Raw genomic sequence first — 21844 nt, forward strand, 5'->3', positions numbered from 1 at the left:
GGATTTATGTACCTGGATGCCGAGATCTCTCTGTTCATCTACACCACCAAGAATCTTGCCATTAGCCCAGTACTCTGCATTCCTGTTACTCCTTCCAAAGTGAACCACCTCACACTTTTCCGCATTAAACTCCATCTGCCACCTCTCAGCCCAGCTCTGCAGCTTATCTATGTCCCTCTGTATCCTATAACATCCTTCAGCACTATCCACAACTCCACCGACCTTCGTGTCATCTGCAAATTTACTAACCCATCCTTCTACACCCTCTTCCAGGTCATTTATAAAAATGACAAACAGCAGTGGCCCCAAAACAGATCCTTGTGGTACACCACTAGTAACTGAACTCCAGGATGAACATTTGCCATCAACCACCACCCTCTGTCTTCTTTCAGCTAGCCAATTACTGATCCAAACCGCTAAATCACCATCAATCCCATACTTCCGTATTTTCTGCAATAGCCTACCGTGGGGAACCTTATCAAACGCCTTACTGAAATCCATATACACCACATCAACAGCTTTACCCTGATCCACCTGTTTGGTCACCTTCTCAAAAAACTCAATAAGGTTTGTGAGGCATGACCTACCCTTCACAAAACCGTGTTGACTATCGCTAATCAACTTGTTCTTTTCAAGATGATTATAAACCCTATCTCTTATAACCTTTTCCAACATTTTACCCACAACCGAAGTAAGGCTCACAGGTCTATAATTACCAGGGTTGTCTCTACTCCCCTTCTTGAACAAGGGGACAACATTTGCTATCCTCCAGTCTTCCGGCACTATTCCTGTCGACAAAGACGACCTAAAGATCAAGGACAAAGGCTCTGCAATCTCCTCCCTGGCTTCCCAGAGAATCCTAGGATAAATCCCATCTGGCCCAGGGGACTTATCTATTTTGACATTTTCCAAAATTGCTAACACCTCCTCCTTTTGAACCTCAATTCCATCTAGCCTGGTCGACTAAACCTGAGTGTTCTCCTCGACAACATTGTCTTTCTCCAGTGTAAACACTGACGAAAAATATCCATTTAACGCTTCCCCTATCTCCTCTGATTCCACACACAACTTTCCACTACTATCCTTGATTGGCCCTAATCTTACTCTAGTCATTATTTTGTTCCTGATATACCTATAGAAAACCTTAGGGTTTTCCTTGATCCTATCCGCCAACGACTTTTCGTGTCCTCTCCTCGCTCTTCTTAACTCTCCCTTTAGGTCCTTCCTGGCTAACTTGTAACTCTCAAGTGCCCTAACTCAGCCTTCATGTCTCATCCTAACATAAGCCTTCTTCTTCCTCTTGACAAGTGCTTCAACTTCCTTAGTAAACCATGGTTCCCTTGCTCGACAACTTCCTCCCTGCCTGACAGGTACATACTTATCAAGGACACGCAGTAGCTGTTCCTTGAAAAAGCTCCACATTTCGATTGTACCCATCCCCTGCAGTTTCCTTCCCCATCCTATACATCCTAAATCTTGCCGAATAGCATCATAATTGCCTTTCCCCCAGCTATAATTCTTGCCTTGCGGTATATACCTATCCCTGCCCATTGCTAAAGTAAACATAACCGAGTTGTGATCACTATCACCAAAGTGCTCACCTACATCTAAATCTAACACCTGGCCCGGTTCATTACCCAGTACCAAATCCAATGTGGCCTCGCCCCTTGTTGGCCTGTCTACATACTGTGTCAGAAAACCCTCCTGCGCACACTGCACAAAAACTGACCCATCTATAGTACTCGAACTATAGTATTTCCAGTCAATATTTGGAAAGTTAAAGTCCCCCATAACAACTACCCTGTTACTCTCGCTCCTGTCGAGAATCATCTTTGCAATCCTTTCCTCTACATCTCTGGAACTATTCGGAGGTCTATAGACGAGTTGTAACAGGGTGACCTCTCCTCTACTGTTCCTAACCTCGGCCCATACTACCTCAGTAGACGAGTCCTCAAGCGTCCTTTCTACCGCCGTAATACTTTCCTTGATTAACAATGCCACACCCCCCCCCTCTTTTACCATCTTCTCTGTTCTTACAGAAAAATCTAAATCCTGGAACCTGCAACAACCATTCCTGTCCCTGCTCTACCCATGTCTCTGAAATCGCCACAACATCGAGATCCCAGGTACCAACCCATGCTGCAAGCTCACCCACCTTATTCCGGATGCTCCTGGCGTTGAAGTAGACACACTTCAAACCAGCGTCCTGCTTGCCGGTGCCCTCTTTCGAACTTTTAACCCTATCCCTGACCACACTACTCTCAACATCCTGTACACTGGGACTACAATTTAGGTTCCCATCCCCCTGCTGAATTAGTTTAAACCCCCCCGAAGAGCACTAGCAAATCTCCCCCCCAGGATATTGGTACCCCTCTGGTTCAGGTGAAGACCATCCTGTTTGTAGAGGTCCCACCTACCCCAGAATGAGCCCCAATTATCCAGGAAACCAAAACCTTCCCTCCTGCACCATCCCTGTAGCCACGTGTTCAACTCCTCTCTCTCCTTATTTCTCACTTCACTAGCACGTGGCACGGGTAACAACCCAGAGATAACAACTCTGTTTGTTCTAGATCTCAGCTTCCACCCTAGCTCCCTGAATTTCTGTCTCAAATCCCCATCTCTCTTCCTACCTATGTCGTTGGTACCTATGTGGACCACGACTTGGGGCTGCTCCCCCTCCCCCTTAAGGATCCCAAAAACACGATCAGAGACATCACGAACCCTGGCACCTGGGAGGCAACACACCAACCGTGAGTCTCTTTCGTTCCCACAGAACCTCCTGTCTGTTCCTCTAACTATGGAGTCCCCAATGACAAGTGCTCTGTTCCTCTTCTCCCTTCCCTTTTGAGCAACAGGGACAGACTCTGTGCCAGAGACCTGTGCCCTATTGCTTACCCCTGGTAAGTCGTCCCCCGCAACAGTATCCAAAACGGTATACTTGTTATAGAGGAGAACGATCACAGGGGATCCCTGCACTACCTGCCGGTTCCCTCTCCCTCCCCTGACGGTAACCCATCTACCTTCTTCTTTTATCTGAGGTGTGACTACCTCCCTATAACTCCTCTCAATAACCTCCTCCGCCTCCCGAATGATCCGAAGTTCATCCAGCTCCAGCTCCAGGTCCCTAACGCGGCTCTCAAGGAGCTGGAGTTGGGTGCACTTCCCGCAGATGTAGTCAGAAGGGACACTAGAGATGACTCTTTCCTCCCACATTCTGCAGGAGGAACATTCAACTGCCCTAGCCTCCATTCCCACTGAACTAACTTCCCAACTACTGAAAAATAAAAATAAAAACTTGTTAGTTTAGCAATCCAACAGACAGAACTTTTTTTTTTGGTTAGAGGAGGAGGATGGGTGGGAGACACTACGTAAGTAGTGTTTCGGGTAAAGCTGTCACTCGAGAACAGCCCCTTCACAAACCACCTTCAACTTACGCTGACCGCACTGCACGTATGCAAATCTCCCCGGAACAGCCAATCAGAAGCTCTGCTCTGCTGCCCCCTGCTGGATGTTTGACTTCCGTCGAACTCCTCGGGTCACTGATGCAGGTGCACCTTCAACTTACGCTGACCGCACTGCACGTATGCAAATCTCCCCGGAACAGCCAATCAGAAGCTCTGCTCTCCTGCCCCCTGCTGGATGCTTGACTTCCGTCGAACTCCTCGGGTCACTGATGCAGGTGCACCTTCAACTTACGCTGACCGCACTGCACGTATGCAAATCTCCCCGCAAATCTCCCCGGAACAGCCAATCAGAAACTCTGCTCTGCTGCCCCCTGCTGGATTATGCATCAGGTGAACTCCATGATACACTTTGGGGTTCTCTAAACCCTGGCCCATAACAATGACCCAGACATACATGATCCAGACTATCTGCACACTGTTCCCCAGAGTCATCGTCTACCAAGCCCTTCTCTTTGGTGAACACTGATGCAAAATACTCTTTTAATACCTCGCCCATTTTCTCTGGCTCCACATATAGATTCCCTCCCCTGTCCTTCAGTGGGCCAACCCTTTCCCTGGCTACCCTCTTGTTCTTTAAGTACTTATAAAGCCTTGGGATTCTCCTTAATCTTGTTTGCAAGGACTTTACATGACCGTTAGTAGCCCTCCTTCCTATTTTCTTTACATTCTTCAAGGGCTTCGACTGTTCCCAGCCTTCTTGACCTTACAAATACTTCCTTTTTCTTTTTGGCTACGCTCACAATATCCCTTGTTATCCAAGATTCCGGAAACTTGCCATACTTATCTTTCATCCTCACAGGAACATCCCGGTCCTGAATTCTAATCAACTGAAAGACACATATCAGATGTTCACTTCCCCTCAAACAGCCGCCCCAATTTAAAGTTCCTGCCTCATTTTGTTTTGAGGGGGGGTGGACAGTTTCAGGAAGGGACTGGACAGTTTTAAGGGGGGTGGATAGTTTTAAGGCGGGGTGGACGGTTTTGGGAGGGGGGTGGACAGTTTCAGGATTTTAGTGACAGTTGGACTATTGAATCAGGTTTCATTCAGTAACCCAGTGACTGACAGAGTGATTCAACACTCCCAGGATCAAAAGATTCAGACCCATGGTGCGCGGAGTGGACCTCGATTCCAGGGGTTGAAGCTTCGGTTTCGGGTCAGCGCCTGGGGTTGATTCTGATTTTGTCCCAACAGCTGATTCTCCGTCCCATGGGGTACGCGATCCGGCATCCTGGGATAGGCTTTTGACATTGACATTGATGTCAATTTATTCCCACTACATCAGACTGGAATATTTGAGGGAGAAATGTTCCATTATATTCCTGTTGAAGCAACATTCACAACAACTCTTACCTTGTTACCCACAGCATCAGCCAGTTCTTCCACTTTGTCCACCATCACTAGTGCCTAAAAGACACAATGTAAATCCAGGAGTGAGACAGAGTGAATCAGGAATAAGACACCAAGTGAATCAGGAGGGAGACAAAGGGCAGGATTCTCCATTCCAGGATGCCGGATCATGTACCCCATGGGACGGAGAATCAAGTGTCGGGACAAAATCGGAATCAACCCCAGGCGCGACCCGAAACCGAAGCTATAGCCCCTGGAATCGAGGTCCACTCCACGCACCAACGGGAGCAGGTCAATGAATGTAAATGGGTTGTAATGGCACATTTGCATCCCTTTAAGGGACCCAGCATCCTATGCTCTAGCCCTCCGTGATTCTCTGATCCCCAGGAATCACGTGGGTCACTTGCGGTCTCTACTGGCATGGCCCTGGCATGGTGGACCTCACAATGGGCCAACAGGGAGCACAGTAAGAAGTCTTACAGCACCAGGTTAAAGTCCAACATGTTTGTTTCAAACACTAGCTTTTGGAGCACTGCTCCTTCCTCAGGTGAATGAGGGAGTAGCTCCCCCAAGGAGCTACACCCTTTACCCACCGCAAGGTCTACCATGCCAGGGCCATGCTGGTAGAGACCATCCAAGCCTAATCAATTGCTACAACCCACCACAATGCACTGGCTGCCCTCTCCCCCACTATCAAGGACCCCCCCTCCCCCCAGGGACCCCAGTAATATGGAGACTCCACCAGAGAACCCTGAAATAGAGAGACCCCACCTCCCCCAGGGACCGCTGGAATAGGGAGAATCCCCACAGGAATCCCCTGGTTAAATGAACTCCCCATGGATAACCCCTCACACACACAGACCCCATCCTCCCAGAAAAGAGACGCCTGTCTGGAAGCTTGAGAGCAGTCCAGACAGAAGCAGTGAGAAGAATTATAGCTGTTACCTCGACTATCCATGGGCCCATTCCTCGAAGGAGAACCGCTGTGACTGGTGTCTGGTTCCCACAGATCCATTAGCTGCAAGCCATTCATAGATTTCCAACAGTGGTCCTTGATTGACAGCCCGTAAAAACCATCTGCAGCTTTGATTCATTCATCTCTATTCACATCAGTGGTCCAAGTGGTGAAACCCCAATGTTTACAAACATTGACCACATCAAAGAGAGGTAAGTGCAGTGCATTCACATGATTGAGTGATTGGAATGCACTTATCTCTCTTTGATGTGAGATCGATGTTTACAACATTGGGGTATCATCACTTAGGTCACTGAACCTTGATGGGGGTGCCTGTACAAGGGTCCCTGTGGGGGGTTTCCCTATGACAGGTGTTCCTGTTGGGAGGGATTTCCCTATTACAGGGAACCCTGTGGGTGTTTCCGTATTACAGGGCTCCCTGTGGGGACCCGCTATTCAATCATAGAATTTACAGTGCAGAAGGAGGCCATTTGGCCCATCGAGTCTGCACCGATTCTTGGAAAGAGCACCCTACCCAAGGTCCACACCTCCACACTATCCCCATAACCCAGTAACCCCACCCAACACTAAGGGAAATTTTGGACACTAAGGGCAATTTAGAATGGCCAATCCACCTAACCTGCACATCTTTGGATTGTGGGAGGAAACCGGAGCACCCGGAGGAAACCCACGCACACACGGGGAGGATGTGCAGACTCCCCACAGATAGTGACCCAAGCCGGGAATCGAACCTGGGACCCTGGAGCTGTGAAGCAATTGTGTTAACCACAATGCTCCCATGCTGCCCACATACCCAGGGGTCCATGTGGGTGGTCCGCCTATTACAGGGGTCTCTCTCCTTTAGGGAGTTACCCCCTTAGCCCACCAAGGGGTCCACCACACTCGGGCCATGTTGGTACAGACCAGAAATGATCAGCGACGTGATTATCAGCCGCAGAGAGCAGACAATTACACAAGGCTGGAGTATCGGGCACCAGGCCCATTAAATGGACACAAATGGGTCATTAAGACCCATGTGTATTTATTTACATCCCTCGCGGAACATCATGGACCTGAGTGAGAATCAGAGTGAATCAGGAGTGAGACACAGATACACACAGGCTGGATTATTCCCTTCCTGCCAGCAGCGAGTTTCCTGGTGGGCGGGGCTGGGGTGAATATCCCAGGATGCAATAATGGGTATCCCATTGATGGGAAATGATGTGAGGAGTTTATTGTTCTGACCGTCAAGGTGGGAGAATTGCCGCAGATTGAGAGAATTGTTACGGTGTAGAAGGAGGCCATATGGCCCATCATGTCTGCCCCCACTCTCCAAATGAGCATCATGACTGAATGCCATTCCCCTGCTTTTTCCCCGTACCCCTGCACATTGTTTCTATTTAAATTAACATCTAATGCCCTTTTGAATACCTCGATTGGACCTGCCTCCACCATACTTCCAAGCAGCGCGTTCCAGACCCAACCTAAAAAAGTTTTTTTCCTCAAATCACATTTGTTTCTCTGTGTGATGAATGTAGGACTTTCAGATATCTTGTGTATATATATTTGGTGCAGTAATTGTTAAAAGCCTGAGTTAGTGTCTGTATGACTGCTTTTAAAATTCCTGGTTTACAAGCCAAACAGACTCTCTGGCATCGCCACATCATCTGTAGTGGACGAAGAACAGTCAATGTATCACCTGCTGGTCCTCTGCCAATCCAGCCGAGTAGTCACCCACAAGTGTGCTACTGAAATAATGTCCACCTGCCCACCTCTATCACTTAATAAATCAGTATCACCTCCACAGTTGGTACTAACTGAAAGATCAGTGCATGAGTGTGTTTGCACATTGACCAGCCAATCAGCTCTGGATATTGTCTCCTACCTTGTCCTGCTCCTTCCGAAGAAGCCAACACTTTGCAATTCCCATCAGAACCTGGGCTTGCCCCAGGCGGTTCCCAATCTCTGCCATGATGCTGAGTGCAGAGTCATAACGAGGTAACGCTTTCTGCAAAAGAGGAGTCAGATTTCAATGAAACAGGCAACAGCATTCCCTCTCACCTGAGTGCTGTGTGTCTGGTTGACCATCATGGAGTACTGTGGATCATTGTGCTTTAGGGCCCTGCCTTACTTACACAATGTGAAAGGCCTGGCGACAAAATTTACTAAAAGACTGTTAGTTCATGTGGTATAAAAGAGAGACAGTTAGAAATCTTCCAACACCAGGTTAAAGTTAAAAAGGTTTGTTTCGAATCACTAGCTTTCGGAGCGCAGCTCCTTCACAGGTGAGTGAAGAGGTGGGTTTCACGAACTCACATATATGCAAAGTCAATGATGCAAGATGATACTTTGAATGCGAGTCTTTGCAGGTAATTAAGCCTTCATAGGGCCAGATGGTGCAACTGTAGAGAGGGATAATCCCAGGTTAAAGAGGTGTGTATTGTCTCAAGCCAGGACAGTTGGTAGGATTTCGCCAGCCCAGGCCAGATGGTGGGGTGGGTGAATGTAATGCGACATGAATCCCAGGTCCCGGTTGAGGCCGTACTCATGTGTGCGGAACTTGGCTATGAGTTTCTGCTCGGCGATTCTTCGTTGTTGTGCAACAGTCTCTACGCCCCGTTCCCCTCCCTCCCACATAGTTAGTTGCTGGTCACAAACTGGTCCATTATCTAATAATTCTTAGAAAAAGTCTTTGGCCCTTGGCTGCCCAATAATTACAATCATCAGGTTCACAAGTTCAAACACAATTACTGTTCATTTATAAAAAGAACTATAATGAGCTATGCAGGAAATACAACTGGTTAACCATAAACTAATTCCTCCTCCCCACTTTAATTTGCCACCCCCCTCACCACTCTCTACACACACACAAGACAGACAAATACAGAGGGGTGGAAAGGGTAAAAAATAAATTAACATTTTGTTTTTAAGAGCATCCAATTATTTTTTGTCCAATTAAGGAGCAATTTAACATGGCCAATCCACCTACCCTCCACATATTTTGGGTTCCGGCGGTGATGGTTTTCCTGTAGATTCAGTCATTCATGTTCTTTGCAGCCCAGGAATAGCCTTCCTGGAGAAACACGGAGCAAAGAGGGTAGGATATGACCTCTAAGCTGCCAGGAGTCAAACTAAAACCTTCAGGTCTCTGAACCATCCCACTGGAATAAGATCCAATCACCACCTGTTACCAGGCAACGTAATAGGCCCAATTCTATTTTTAAAATAAAATTAGAGTACCCAATTATGGGGCAATTAAGGTGGCCAATCCACCTACCCTACACATTTTTTGGGTTGTGGGGGTGAGACCCACTCAGACACGGGGAGAATATATAAACTCCTCACAGACAACGACCCGGGGCTATGGTTGAACCAGAGTCCTCGGTGCCGTAAAGCAGCAGTGCTAACCACTGAGCCACCGTGCCGCCCCTTTTGGGCCAATTCATTGGCCCCCCCCCAGCTGATCAATCAAACCGAGTCCTTTCCCATCTCACATTCTTTGATGCCAAGAGGAACAGGAACTAGAATTATCTCCGGTAACATCTGAATGCAGCTACTCATCTTAAAGATACATGTCCATTAATCGTCTGTGGATCAAAATCAGAATGACAAAATTCAAGGGAAATTAAGGGAATAAACAGGAAGCACCCTTACACTCCTAAAGGCTTTTTTGTCTTTCAAACAAGGATTCTTTTAAAATCATGACTGCAGCAGTCAAACACACTAACCCAGGATTTTAAGCCTTACTTCACCAAGTATTCATCTGAATTTTCTACATTCAGCACACTGGACGAGTAATCCAGAGACCCAGATTAATGCTCTGGGGACTTGGGCACGAAACCCATCACAGCAGATAACAACATTTAAATTCAATAAATATCTGGAATTAAAAGTCGGACGATGACCATAAAACCATTATCAATTGTCATAAAAACTCAACTGGAAGGAAATCTGCCATCCTTACCTGGTCTGGCTGCTGACAGATCCACAGCAAAGTGATTGACTGTTAACTGGGCAATTTGGGATGGGCAAAAACTACAGTCCACATCCCAAAAAGAAAAAAAAATGGCTGGAGATGTAGTTGATTGTCCGGGGGTGGTAGGTGGATCGAGTAGGATGAGGTTGAGGGAGGTCTGCAGGCAGTGTGGGCCACAACTGCATGGTCATATTGTACAACAGCACATTATGAGCTGTACGTAGGCTGGACGGTCCCCTTTGTCTCGACTCAAGTGAGGTCGAAACCCTTGTTGCCACAAGTGATCAGGCTGAGGTAGATAGTAAAGAGCATTCTTGCTTAATATCGATCCAGACTAAAATGGCCCAATCACCACACCATTGAAAAGCATAGTTCCTGCCATATGGTCATAGAATAGTAATGAATGCTGCTGGAGATCAAAATCTCTGGATGACTTTCCAAAGCACTTCACACAATTTTACAAATTAATAAAGACCGTGGGCCAGATTCTCCGATGCGTGGAAGATCCGTGGCGTTACACATGGAAAGAATTGGTGGTGCCCTTGTCATGTGAGAGTACCTGTAAGAAATGGGGGTTTATAAAATATCTGTCGTGGATGTACTTTTAGGAAATGGGTGTTTATCAGTGATGTCAGAGTGTGGGTGGAGCTGGGCTGTCTGTCAGATTTTACTTTCACTTTGAGCTCGCAGCTACAGGGTGTGTTTAGTTTCATTTTAGATTTGGGGAAGCTGCAGTCACAGCAAGATGTGTATGAGGAATTGAACAAACAAATGTGATATAAAATAGGGTTATTAGTTAGAATAATGTAGATGATAGAGCTCGTCTTATGGTAGTGAGTTCACAGACAAAGAATAAAGGAATTCAGCAAAGCATGGCCAGAAAGGGGGGAGGGGAGCCTCGTGCAGAGGATGGTGAAAAGGATGCTGGGTAACAAGAGGCTCAGGGTTGAAGAATGCGAAGTGAGCCAATCAGGCTTTATGGCCAGGTAAGGAGGTGTATAGGATGACCAATGGGAATCTTGTATGTGAAACTTGATGCCATTTGAATGATATGTGCAGAGATCTCTTTGTATTCAATCTCACTCGGTTCTGGGAGCTTCAGGAGACTGTATGTGTTCTGAATCTCTATAGAGCGGGTCAGCCTTGCAAGTTGTTTAAAAATAAATAATACTATACCTACAGATCCCTCTCAAGTTTTATTGAGACCAGACTGACAGAAAAAGAATCAGGATTATCATTTGGTGCCGAAATCCGGGATTTCTCCAGACGATCACCTCTCATCTGCAAAATCAGAATTGGACTGATCTCGGATGGGGAAAGAGGAAATGGGCCCACGATGGGAGTAGCTGGAAAATGACCATGTCGATTTTCCTCTCTCTCGCAGTCTGATTACAGTCTAATCATTCACATTTGATCAGGTAAGATCGTCTCATCTAAATCAAAGGTCAGTCTGGCGGATTAGAAGAATTAATTTCAGTCGATGCAGGTACGGCTGAGGGATGGAACGTAACTGAGTGAATACGGAGTAACAATTCAGCTGGTGACTGATGGAATGTTGCCTCGTAAGTCAGTTGCATGCGAGTTGAAAATTAAATTTGGTTATATTAAATTACACTAATTCAGTTAAGGTCTTTAACAGTTTGAGGGAATGTCAGAGAGACAATTCAGTTAAGACCGCTGATGGAATGTTCTGGAGACAATTCAATTCCCTACAATTAGAATTGGCTAAATTAACAATTTATTCTTGGGAGATATGTTTTCTGAGTGAAACAAAGAATTGGGAATGAATAGCCACTAGGGGGAACCAGAGACTTGGGAAGTTTAGAACCGTATCGGAAAGTGGAGCTCTCAGGATTTGCTAAAATTATACTATGGGTTCTTTGAAAATTCAAACTTTTATTGTTCGGTTGGTTGAGATGAATGAAAGTATAATGATTTGAATTCCTTTTGTTTGAATGGAGATCTCCAACAAATGAATGAGTCCGTTTAATAAGAATTTGTGAACATCCTCTGGTATTCCTAGTTTTTAAAATGTTGTGTATTGTAAAACAAACTTGCACATCAATTAGGAGGTATACCTGGCTGTTAAAGTGAGATTTAAAATGGGGTAAGTATTTGAAAGTTCTTTAGAAAATCAGTAATAATGATTAACATTGTGGGAGTTAATTACAACATAATTCTCAGGAAGTAAACAAAAACCAAAATCAAAATGTATAAATTGGGATTTGTAAACGATTAGTTTCAACTCGGCATAGTCTTGGCTGCTCTAAAAAAAAATTTAAGAAATAAGAGAACAAAGGAATCTAAATTGAAATGTGAAGACTAGGCATTCGGTGTGCGCCATGTGCTCCCTTGTTAGAGGTAGCCATGATGTACCTACAATTAAAACTTTTGTTCGGTGTGTTCCAAATTTGTAGAGATTTCAGTATTTTCTCTGGAAACTCACGACACATCAAATTTACTGATCGGGGATTTTCATACAGCAAAGACTATGGATTTTTTTTTTTGGACTACATTGCAGATGGAGCTTTAAAGAATAAAGATATGGGACCGGAGCTTAGATTAGGAGCAGTATCAGGAAATGAGAATCTGATGGCAGGGATGGCCAAGTTTGCCGATGATACAAAGATAGGTGGAGGGGCAGGTAGTATTGAGGAGGTGGGGAGGCTGCAGAAAGATTTAGACAGTTTAGGAGAATGGTCCAAGAAGTGGCTGATGAAATTCAACGTGGGCAAGTGCGAGGTCTTGCACTTTGGAAAAAAGAATAGAGGCATGGACTATTTTCTAAACGGTGACAAAATTCATAATGCTAAAGTGCAAAGGGACTTGGGAGTGCTAGTCCAGGATTCTCTAAAGGTAAACTTGCAGGTTGAGTCCGTAATTAAGAAAGCAAATGTAATGTTGTCATTTATCTCAAGAGGCTTGGAATATAAAAGCAGGGATGTACTTCTGAGGCTTTATAAAGCACTAGTTAGGCCCCATTTAGAATACTGTGAGCAATTTTGGGTCCCATACCTCAGGAAGGACATACTGGCACTGGAGCGGGTCCAGCGGAGATTCACACGGATGATCCCAGGAATGGTAGGCTTAACATACGATGAACGTCTGAGGATCGTGGGATTATATTCATTGGAGTTTAGGAGGTTGAGGGGAGATCTAATAGAAACGTACAAGATAATGAATGGCTTGGATAGGATGGACGTAGGGAAGTTGTTTCCATTAGCAGGGGAGACTAAGACGCGGGGGCACAGCCTTAGAATAAAAGGGAGTCACTTTAGAACAGAGATGAGGAGAAATTTCTTCAGCCAGAGAGTGGTAGGTCTGTGGAATTCATTGCCACAGAGGGCGGTGGAAGCCGGGACATTGAGTGTCTTTAAGACAGAAATTGATAAATTCTTGATTTCTCAAGGAATTAAGGGCTATGGGGAGAGAGCGGGTAAATGGAGTTGAAATCAACCATGATTGAATGGTGGAGTGGACTCGATGGGCCGAATGGCCTTACTTCCACTCCTATGTCTTATGGTCTTATGGAAAGATTAATAAAAATAGATGCAAAAAAAAAAATATTTAAGATATAAACACCAATTGATAACTAGAGGAGATAAGGAAAGCAAAACTAGCAATAGAAAGAATGACACAGGGTTAATCAGCACACAATTCCAGCAGACAATTCAGGGAAACCGACCCAGGCCGTAAAAGCAATATCCCTTGACCCGAGGTGCCAAATGCGAGCTGGAGATAATGATCAAAGAGTTAGAACAGCAGGGGAAAGACAGCTTTTACCTTTGGCACTAAACATTGCGTATACTGTAAATTGCCACAAGGATATGTTAATTCCCCGAACCATCTTCAGGCAATAGTAAGGGAGCTGGTTAAACATGATTTGGCTTTAGTATATATTGATGATGTGTTAATTAGAGATGATGATCAGGGGGACACATGTTGAAAGAGTGACCAAAATTATTAAAACACTTAGTGAAGTGGATTTAAAATAGGGTTAAAGAAATGCCATATTGACAGGAGCGAAGTCGACTATTTAGGATATTCAATGTCAAAGGCAGGTAGGGAAGCCAGTGTTGGGATGAGAGAGAAAGTTACTAGAATCACAGCACCTGTTTCACGAAACGGGGTCCAGCAAATCATGAGAACTTTGGGGTATTTGAGACCAGTAGTGGAAGTCTTTATACTAGACCCATTTATGAAACTTTGGAAAGGGGATTTTAGGTGGACCAGTGAAGCACAGAGGAATTTGGACCAGTTAACAACAGCTGTAGCAACATCCAGGCCATTAGAGGAGAGACTTGAAGAGGATGATTTGAGTATTAAATTTGATCTGTACGCAAATGGATATGGTATGGTGCTTGCTAATCATAATACTCAGACATTTATCAAACATTGACAGGAAATTAGGTAAGGGCTGAACAAAAGTTTTCGGACATCGCAAAATGTCTGGCAGCCATAACTAAAAGGATAGCAGAGATTGAAAATTTATCAGCTGGGAAGAAAATTTATGTCACAACTGAATTTTAGAATTGACAGAGTTGACTAAGAGACAGGGTTGCCAGCAAGGCGTGAATACAGCTCGATGGGAAAGATGGGAAACCATTCTTTCACACCCTGCCTTAATGTTTATTCATAACAATACAAAGGGACAGAAACTTGAATAAATAAGTTAGCAAAACAGAGTTGGTATACGGATGGTGGTAAAATTAAGGAGGACGAAAACAAGCTAGATGGGCATCCATTTTAAACATTTCAGGAAAGAATCACTGAGTTAGAAAAAGAGGAATGGTGGCAATGGAAATCCGGAAGTCGTGGAGAGGGTACTTCTGGAATATCCAAGCAAGGATAGGAAGATACAAATTAAGAAATAGGGCCCTCTCCGCCTTTGACCTTTTCATTTGGGTTTCAGATGAAGCAACAATAATATAGATGACGAACCTGAACAACACTCCGGAGAAGAATGTTTCAGACAGTATGGGGGAAACACTAATGATACAATTGGCTACATATTTGAGGGAATTAAATGACAGAGCCCAGAGGAAAAACCTTACGGGTTAGCAACAAATCAAAATATCAAATTATTACTGAATAGTGAAACTTCCGGTCAGACATCTCTAACTGGACGTTAGCTGATGGGTGATCTGTGGTCCCCAGGAGGCGCGTATTATGCGGTGGAGTTATTAAGGGTCTCGGCAGACAGCAGTGACTGACGAGGAACCGACGTATTTTAAATGACAATAGTTTAAGAATGTTGGCAGCTTAATGCCACGAGGGGACATTTGTAATCAATGCAGCAACCAATATGGCATTGGAGAGTATAACAGTTATTACAGACGAAATGTCCTGTAACTTGTTAAGGACTGTTATGTATGGATTCAATTGGGTTGCAAGCCCAAAATGTTAACTATATTAAATGTGCGAGTGGCGTTATTGCAAAAAAGTATACACTTCATGCTGTAAGGAAAATGATAAAGGACAAAAGGGGTTTGAAGAAAATTGAGTTATTGTCTCAAGTAAGCCAGGGCTGGCAGATTACATGGTTCAGTACAATGTTCGACGTTAGTGTAAGGAAGTCAGGAATAGAAACAGGATTGGTTGAAGCTCCTGCAGTTAATAAACCAAGGCAATCAGTGGATAATACATGATATCATAATTTACCATTCCAATGAGAAACGGAAAGCACTTCCTACATGAAAAAAAAACCCAGTGAGGGATAAAAGACCTTTTGGTCGCTGATGGACTGAGTTGTGTGCTGTTTCTAAGGGACATGAGGTGGCTTTTACGGTGCTGCTACCCCAAGGTAGTCAGATGCCTTGGAGGTAGTGGGACACACGGACATAGCTATTGTGTTACCTTCCTGAGCGGCGACAGCTATGGTTCACGATGAATGGACTTGAGGAAAGAACAATGCAAAGGGTCTACCGACACTGGTCTGCGAGATGGATGCATTTACCATTGATTTCCGTGCACAGTTTACAAATCATGACAAGTACATAAGAATGACAAGGATGAGGGATAGTTGCTAGTCAGTACAGGCAGGACTGTTCCCTTCCAGTTGGGGAACACTTCAGCAGTCAAGGACATTCAGCCTCTGATCTCCGGGTCAGCATTCTACAAGGAGGCCTTCAGGAGACGCGACAACGCAAAATTGCTGAGCAAAAACTTATAGCTAAGTTCCGCACGCATGAATGCGGACTCAACCGGGATCTGGGATTCATGTCGCATTACATTCGGGCCCCACCAACAAGCCTGGACTTGCAGAGGCCTACCGACTGAACTGGCTTGGGACAATTCACACCTCTTTACCCTGGAGTTACCTCTCTCTCTGCATCTTTGATGATTTGATTGCCTGCAGGTGCTCGCATTCCGGGGCATCTCTGACTGTGTCTATATCAGGGGTGGGCAAACTTTTCCGTGCAAGGGCCGCATTCAGAAATTCACAATTCACAAAGGGCCGCATAGTATATTAAGTAAAATAATTACTTCACCCGGTTATGATTGTGGGCGCCTCATATAGAACATAGAACAGTACAGCACAGAACAGGCCCTTCGGCCCTCGATGTTGTGCCAAGCAATGATCACCCTACTCAAGTCAACGTATCCACCCTATACCAGTAAGTAACCCAACAGCCCCCCCCACCCATTAACCTTTAAAAAAAAAAATTAAAAAAAAAAAAAATTTTTTTTTTAAATTTTTTTTTTTTTTTTTTTAATGACTTGGTGGGCCGCAGAAATACCTTTGGCGGGCCGCATGCGGCCCGCGGGCCGTAGTTTGCCCACCCCTGGTCTATATAAACATTTCTGGAACAAGCCTTTCCATTCACCTGAAGAAGGAGCCGTGCTCCGAAAGCTCGTGTTTGAAACAAACCTGTTGGACTTTAACCTGGTGTTGTAAGACTTCTTACGTTGGTCTTTATTGGTAGAGGGATTGAGTTCCGGAGCCATGAGGTCATGCTGCAGTTGTACAAAACTCTAGTACGGCCGCATTTGGAGTATTGCGTACAGTTCTGGTCGCCTCATTATAGGAAGGACGTGGAAGCTTTGGAACGGGTGCAGAGGAGATTTACTAGGATGTTGCCTGGTATGGAGGGAAAATCTTATGAGGAAAGGCTGATGGACTTGAGGTTGTTTTCGTTAGAGAGAAGAAGGTTAAGAGGTGACTTAATAGAGGCATACAAAATGATCAGAGGGTTAGATAGGGTGGACAGCGAGAGCCTTCTCCCGCGGATGGAGGTGGCTAGCACGAGGGGACATAGCCTTAAATTGAGGGGTAATAGATATAGGACAGAGGTCAGAGGTGGGTTTTTTACGCAAAGAGTGGTGAGGCCGTGGAATGCCCTACCTGCAACAGTAGTGAACTCGCCAACATTGAGGGCATTTAAAAATTTATTGGATAAGCATATGGATGATAATGGCATAGTGTAGGTTAGATGGCCTTTAGTTTTTTTTCCATGTCGGTGCAACATCGAGGGCCGAAGGGCCTGTACTGCGCTGTATCGTTCTATGTTCTATGTTCTATATTAAGGCATCCAATGATTATACAGTATACAATTACAAATAACAAGTATTATCAATCCATGCATCAGGTAAAACCCCATGGCCAAGCTATGAGAGCCCCCTTCTCTGAGCTTACTAAAACACCTAAACCCCGGAACCTGCAACAACCATTCCTGTCCCTGCTCTATCCATGTCTCTGAAATGGCCACAACGTCGAAGTCCCAGGTACCAACCCATGCTGCCAGTTCCCCTACCTTATTTCGTATACTCCTGGCATTGAAGTAGACACACTTCAAACCACCTACCTGAACACTGGCACCCTCCTGCGAAGTCAAATCTATGCTCCTGACCTCTATAATCTCAATCTCCCGTACCCCAAAACTATAATCCAGGTTCCCATGCCCCTGCTGAATTAGTTTAAACCCCCCCAAAGAGCACTAACAAATCTCCCCCCCAGGATATTGGTGCCCCTCAGGTTCAGATGTAGACCATCCTGTCTATAGAGGTCCCACCTTCCCCAGAAAGAGCCCCAGTTATCCAGAAATCTGAATCCCTCCCGCCTGCACCATCCCTGTAGCCACGTGTTTAATTGCTCTCTCTCCCTATTCCTCATCTCACTATCACGTGGCACGGGCAACAACCCAGAGATAACAACTCTGTTTGTTCTCGCTCTGAGCTTCCATCCTAGCTCCCTAAAGGCCTGCCTGACATCCTTGTCCCCTTTTCTACCTATGTCGTTAGTGCCAATGTGGACTACGACTTGGGGCTGCTCCCCCTCCCCCTTAAGGACCCGGAAAACACGATCCGAGACATCACTTACCCTTGCACCTGGGAGGCAACATACCAAACGTGAGTCTCTCTCGCTCCCACAAAATCTCCTATCTGTGCCCCTGACTATTGAGTCCCCAATTACTAATGTTCTACTCCTTTCCCCCCTTCCCTTCTGAGCAACAGGGACAGACTCCGTGCCAGAGGCCCGTACCCCATGGCTTACCCCTGGTAAGTCGTCCCCCCCACAAGTATCCAAAACGGTATACTTGTTACTCAGGGGAATGACCGCAGGGGGTCCCTGCACTGACTGCTTCTTCCTAGTCCCTCTTACAGTTACCCATCTATCTCCAGTCTTTGGTGTAACTAGTTCCCTGAAGCTCCTATCTATGACCCCCTCTGCCTCCCGAATGATCCGAAGTTCATCCAGCTCAAGCTCCAGGTCCCTAACACGGTTTTTGAGGAGCTGGAGTTGGGTGCACTTCCCACAGATGAAATCAGCAGGGACACTGACGGCGTCCCTCACCTCAAACATTCTGCAGGAGGAGCATTGTACTGCCTTCCCTGACATCACCTCTAGATTTAAAAAAAACAAGAAAAAGAAAAAGAAAGGAAGAGCTTACCTGATATTACCTCAAACCCTGCTCCCGCTGAAAGTTAAGCAAATTTAAAGGCACTCACTCACCTTCACGACAGGCCCCTGCTCCCGCTTCCCAACCACCGTGGGGTGGGGGGGTTGGTTAGAGGAGGAGGTAGGGTGGGAAACACTCACAAAGTGTTTCGGGTTAGGGGCCTCACGGTAGCATGGTGGTTAGCATCAATGCTTCACAGCTCCAGGGTCCCAGGTTCGATTCCCGGCTGGGTCACTGTCTGTGTGGAGTCTGCACGTCCTCCCCGTGTGTGCGTGGGTTTCCTCCGGGTGCTCCGGTTTCCTCCCACAGTCCAAAGATGTGCGGGTTAGGTGGATTGGCCATGATAAATTGCCCGTAGTGTAAGGTTAATGGGGGGGGGTTGTTGGGTTACGGGTATGTGGGTTTAAGTAGGGTGATCATTGCTCGGCACAACATCGAGGGCCGAAGTGCCTGTTCTGTGCTGTACTGTTCTATGTTTCTATGTTTCTAACTGTCACTTGCCAACAGCCCCTCCACAAACCACCTTTAACTTAGGCTGACCGCACTGCACGTATGCAAATTCCCCCAGAACAGCTGATCAGTAGCTCTGCTCTGCTGCCCTCTGCTGGATGCTTGTCTTCACTCAAACTCCTTGGGTCTCCTTCGCCGGTTCCCCTTCAACTTAGGCTGACCGCACTGCACGTATGCAAATTCCCCCAGAACAGCTGATCAGTAGCTCTGCTCTGCTGCCCTCTGCTGGATGCTTGTCTTCACTCAAACTCCTTGGGTCTCCTTCGCCGGTTCCCCTTCAACTTAGGCTGACCGCACTGCACGTATGCAAATTCCCCCAGAACAGCTGATCAGTAGCTCTGCTCTGCTGCCCTCTGCTGGATGCTTGTCTTCACTCAAACTCCTTGGGTCTCCTTCGCCGGTTCCCCTTCAACTTAGGCTGACCGCACTGCACGTATGCAAATTCCCCCAGAACAGCTGATCAGTAGCTCTGCTCTGCTGCCCTCTTACAATATGTGTTGTAAGCTGGCTATGGCTCGGATGATGCCGATAGACTTGGCCCATCATTACTCACCAAGATGACATCCCGTTACTGGTGACCATCACACCGGAAGGAAGCTGGACGGAGAGCCAGTGGCTGTAAAAATGTGATGAGGTGTTTATGTATGGAATACCAGTTAAGTTCTGATAATGGGCCCCATTTTATTGGACAGATTAACGAGGAGTTCTGCTCCCAGTTGAGCATACGCCAGCAGTTCCACTGTGCGTACTGGTCACAGATGGCCGGCTTGGTTGAGAGACACAATCAGACCCTCAAAACCAAATTACGAGTGGACAGAGGGTTAACATGGTTTAAGTTGCTCCCTGTTGCCCTCTTCCAGCTGCGGGTCACATCTGCGGGATCGGCCCGGCTCGCTCCTGCCGAGATCTTTTATGGCAGACCCATTAGAACCCCCTGGAACATGCCTGTTCCCAGACTGGTCCAGTTTCACCATTTGACTGAAGAAAGGACTAATGTTCTAGCCCTCCCTAAAGCCCTCAAGGAACTCCATAGCCAGGTTTGAGTGGCTCACCCGTCACCGTCCCCATTACATAGCTCGCTTGAAAAATTAAACATCAGTGCAGCCTGGTAGTTATATCATGGTTAACATAGAACATAGAACGATACAGCGCAGTACAGGCCCTTCGGCCCACGATGTTGCACCGACATGGGAAGTCAAAAACTAAAGGCCATCTAACCTACACTATGCCATTATCATCCATATGCTTATCCAATAAACTTTTAAATGCCCTCAATGTTGGCGAGTTCACTACTGTTGCAGGTAGGGCATTCCACGGCCTCACCACTCTTTGCGTAAAAAACCTACCTCTGACCTCTGTCCTATATCTATTACCCCTCAATTTATGGCTATGTCCCCTCGTGCTAGCCACCTCCATCCGCGGGAGAAGGCTCTCACTGTCCACCCTATCTAACCCTCTGATCATTTTGTATGCCTCTATTAAGTCACCTCTTAACCTTCTTCTCTCTAACGAAAACAACCTCAAGTCCATCAGCCTTTCCTCATAAGATTTTCCCTCCATATCAGGCAACATCCTGGTAAATCTCCTCTGCACCCGTTCCAAAGCTTCCACGTCCTTCCTATAATGAGGCGACCAGAACTGTACGCAATACTCCAAATGCGGCCGTACTAGAGTTTTGTACAACTGCAACATGACCTCATGGCCCCGGAACTCAATCCCTCTACCAATAAAGGCCAACACACCATAGGCCTTCTTCACAACCCTATCAACCTGGGTGACAACTTTCAGGGATCTATGTACATGGACACCGAGATCCCTCTGCTCATCCACACTGCCAAGAATTTTACCATTAGCCAAATATTCCGCATTCCTGTTATTCTTTCCAAAGTGAATCACCTCACACTTCTCTACATTAAACTCCATTTGCCACCTCTCAGCACAGCTCTGCAGCTTATCTATGTCCCTCTATAACCTGCAACATCCTTCCACACTGTCTACAACTCCACCGACTTTAGTGTCGTCTGCAAATTTACTCACCCAACCTTCTGTGCCCTCCTCTAGGTCATTTATAAAAATGACAAACAGCAACGGCCCCAGAACAGATCCTTGTGGTACGCCACTCGTAACTGAACTCCATTCTGAACATTTGCCATCAACCACCACCCTCTGTCTTCTTTCAACTAGCCAATTTCTGATCCACATCTCTAAACCACCCTCAATCCCCAGCCTCCGTATTTTCTGCAATAGCCGACAGTGGGGAACCATATCAAACGCTTTACTGAAATCCATATACACCACATCAACTGCTCTACCCTCGTCTACCTGTTCAGTCACCTTCTCAAAGAACTTGATAAGGTTTGTGAGGCATGACCTACCCTTCACAAAACCATGCTGACTATCCCTAATCATATTATTCCTATCTAGATGATTATAAATCGTATCTCTTATAATCCTCTCCAAGACTTTACCCACAACAGACGTGAGGCTCACCGTCCTATAGTTACCGGGGTTATCTCTACTCCCCTTCTTGAACAAAGGGACCACGTTTGCTACCCTCCAGTCCTCTGGCACTATTCCTGTAGCCAATGATGACATAAAAATCAAAGCCAAAGGCTCAGCAATCTCTTCCCTGGCTTCCCAGAGAATCCTAGGATAAATCCCATCAGGCCCCGGGGACTTATCTATTTTCAC

At 46.0% G+C, this 21844-nt stretch overlaps 1 protein-coding gene across 1 annotated transcript in view; it reads right to left on the reverse strand.

The window, feature by feature from the left end:
• The window catches only part of rapsn (receptor-associated protein of the synapse, 43kD), a 61153-nt gene that overhangs the window by 15731 nt on the left and 23578 nt on the right, over positions 1-21844 (reverse strand). Inside the window, exons 3-4 of the mRNA XM_038807230.1 lie at positions 7653-7775; positions 4816-4869 (exon numbers count right to left, since the gene is read on the reverse strand). Coding sequence (XP_038663158.1) covers positions 4816-4869; positions 7653-7775 — 177 coding nt within the window. The remainder of the gene's footprint in view (positions 1-4815; positions 4870-7652; positions 7776-21844) is intronic.

This window comes from Scyliorhinus canicula, chromosome 9, assembly GCF_902713615.1.
Source record: "Scyliorhinus canicula chromosome 9, sScyCan1.1, whole genome shotgun sequence".
Classification (NCBI taxonomy): domain Eukaryota; kingdom Metazoa; phylum Chordata; class Chondrichthyes; order Carcharhiniformes; family Scyliorhinidae; genus Scyliorhinus; species Scyliorhinus canicula.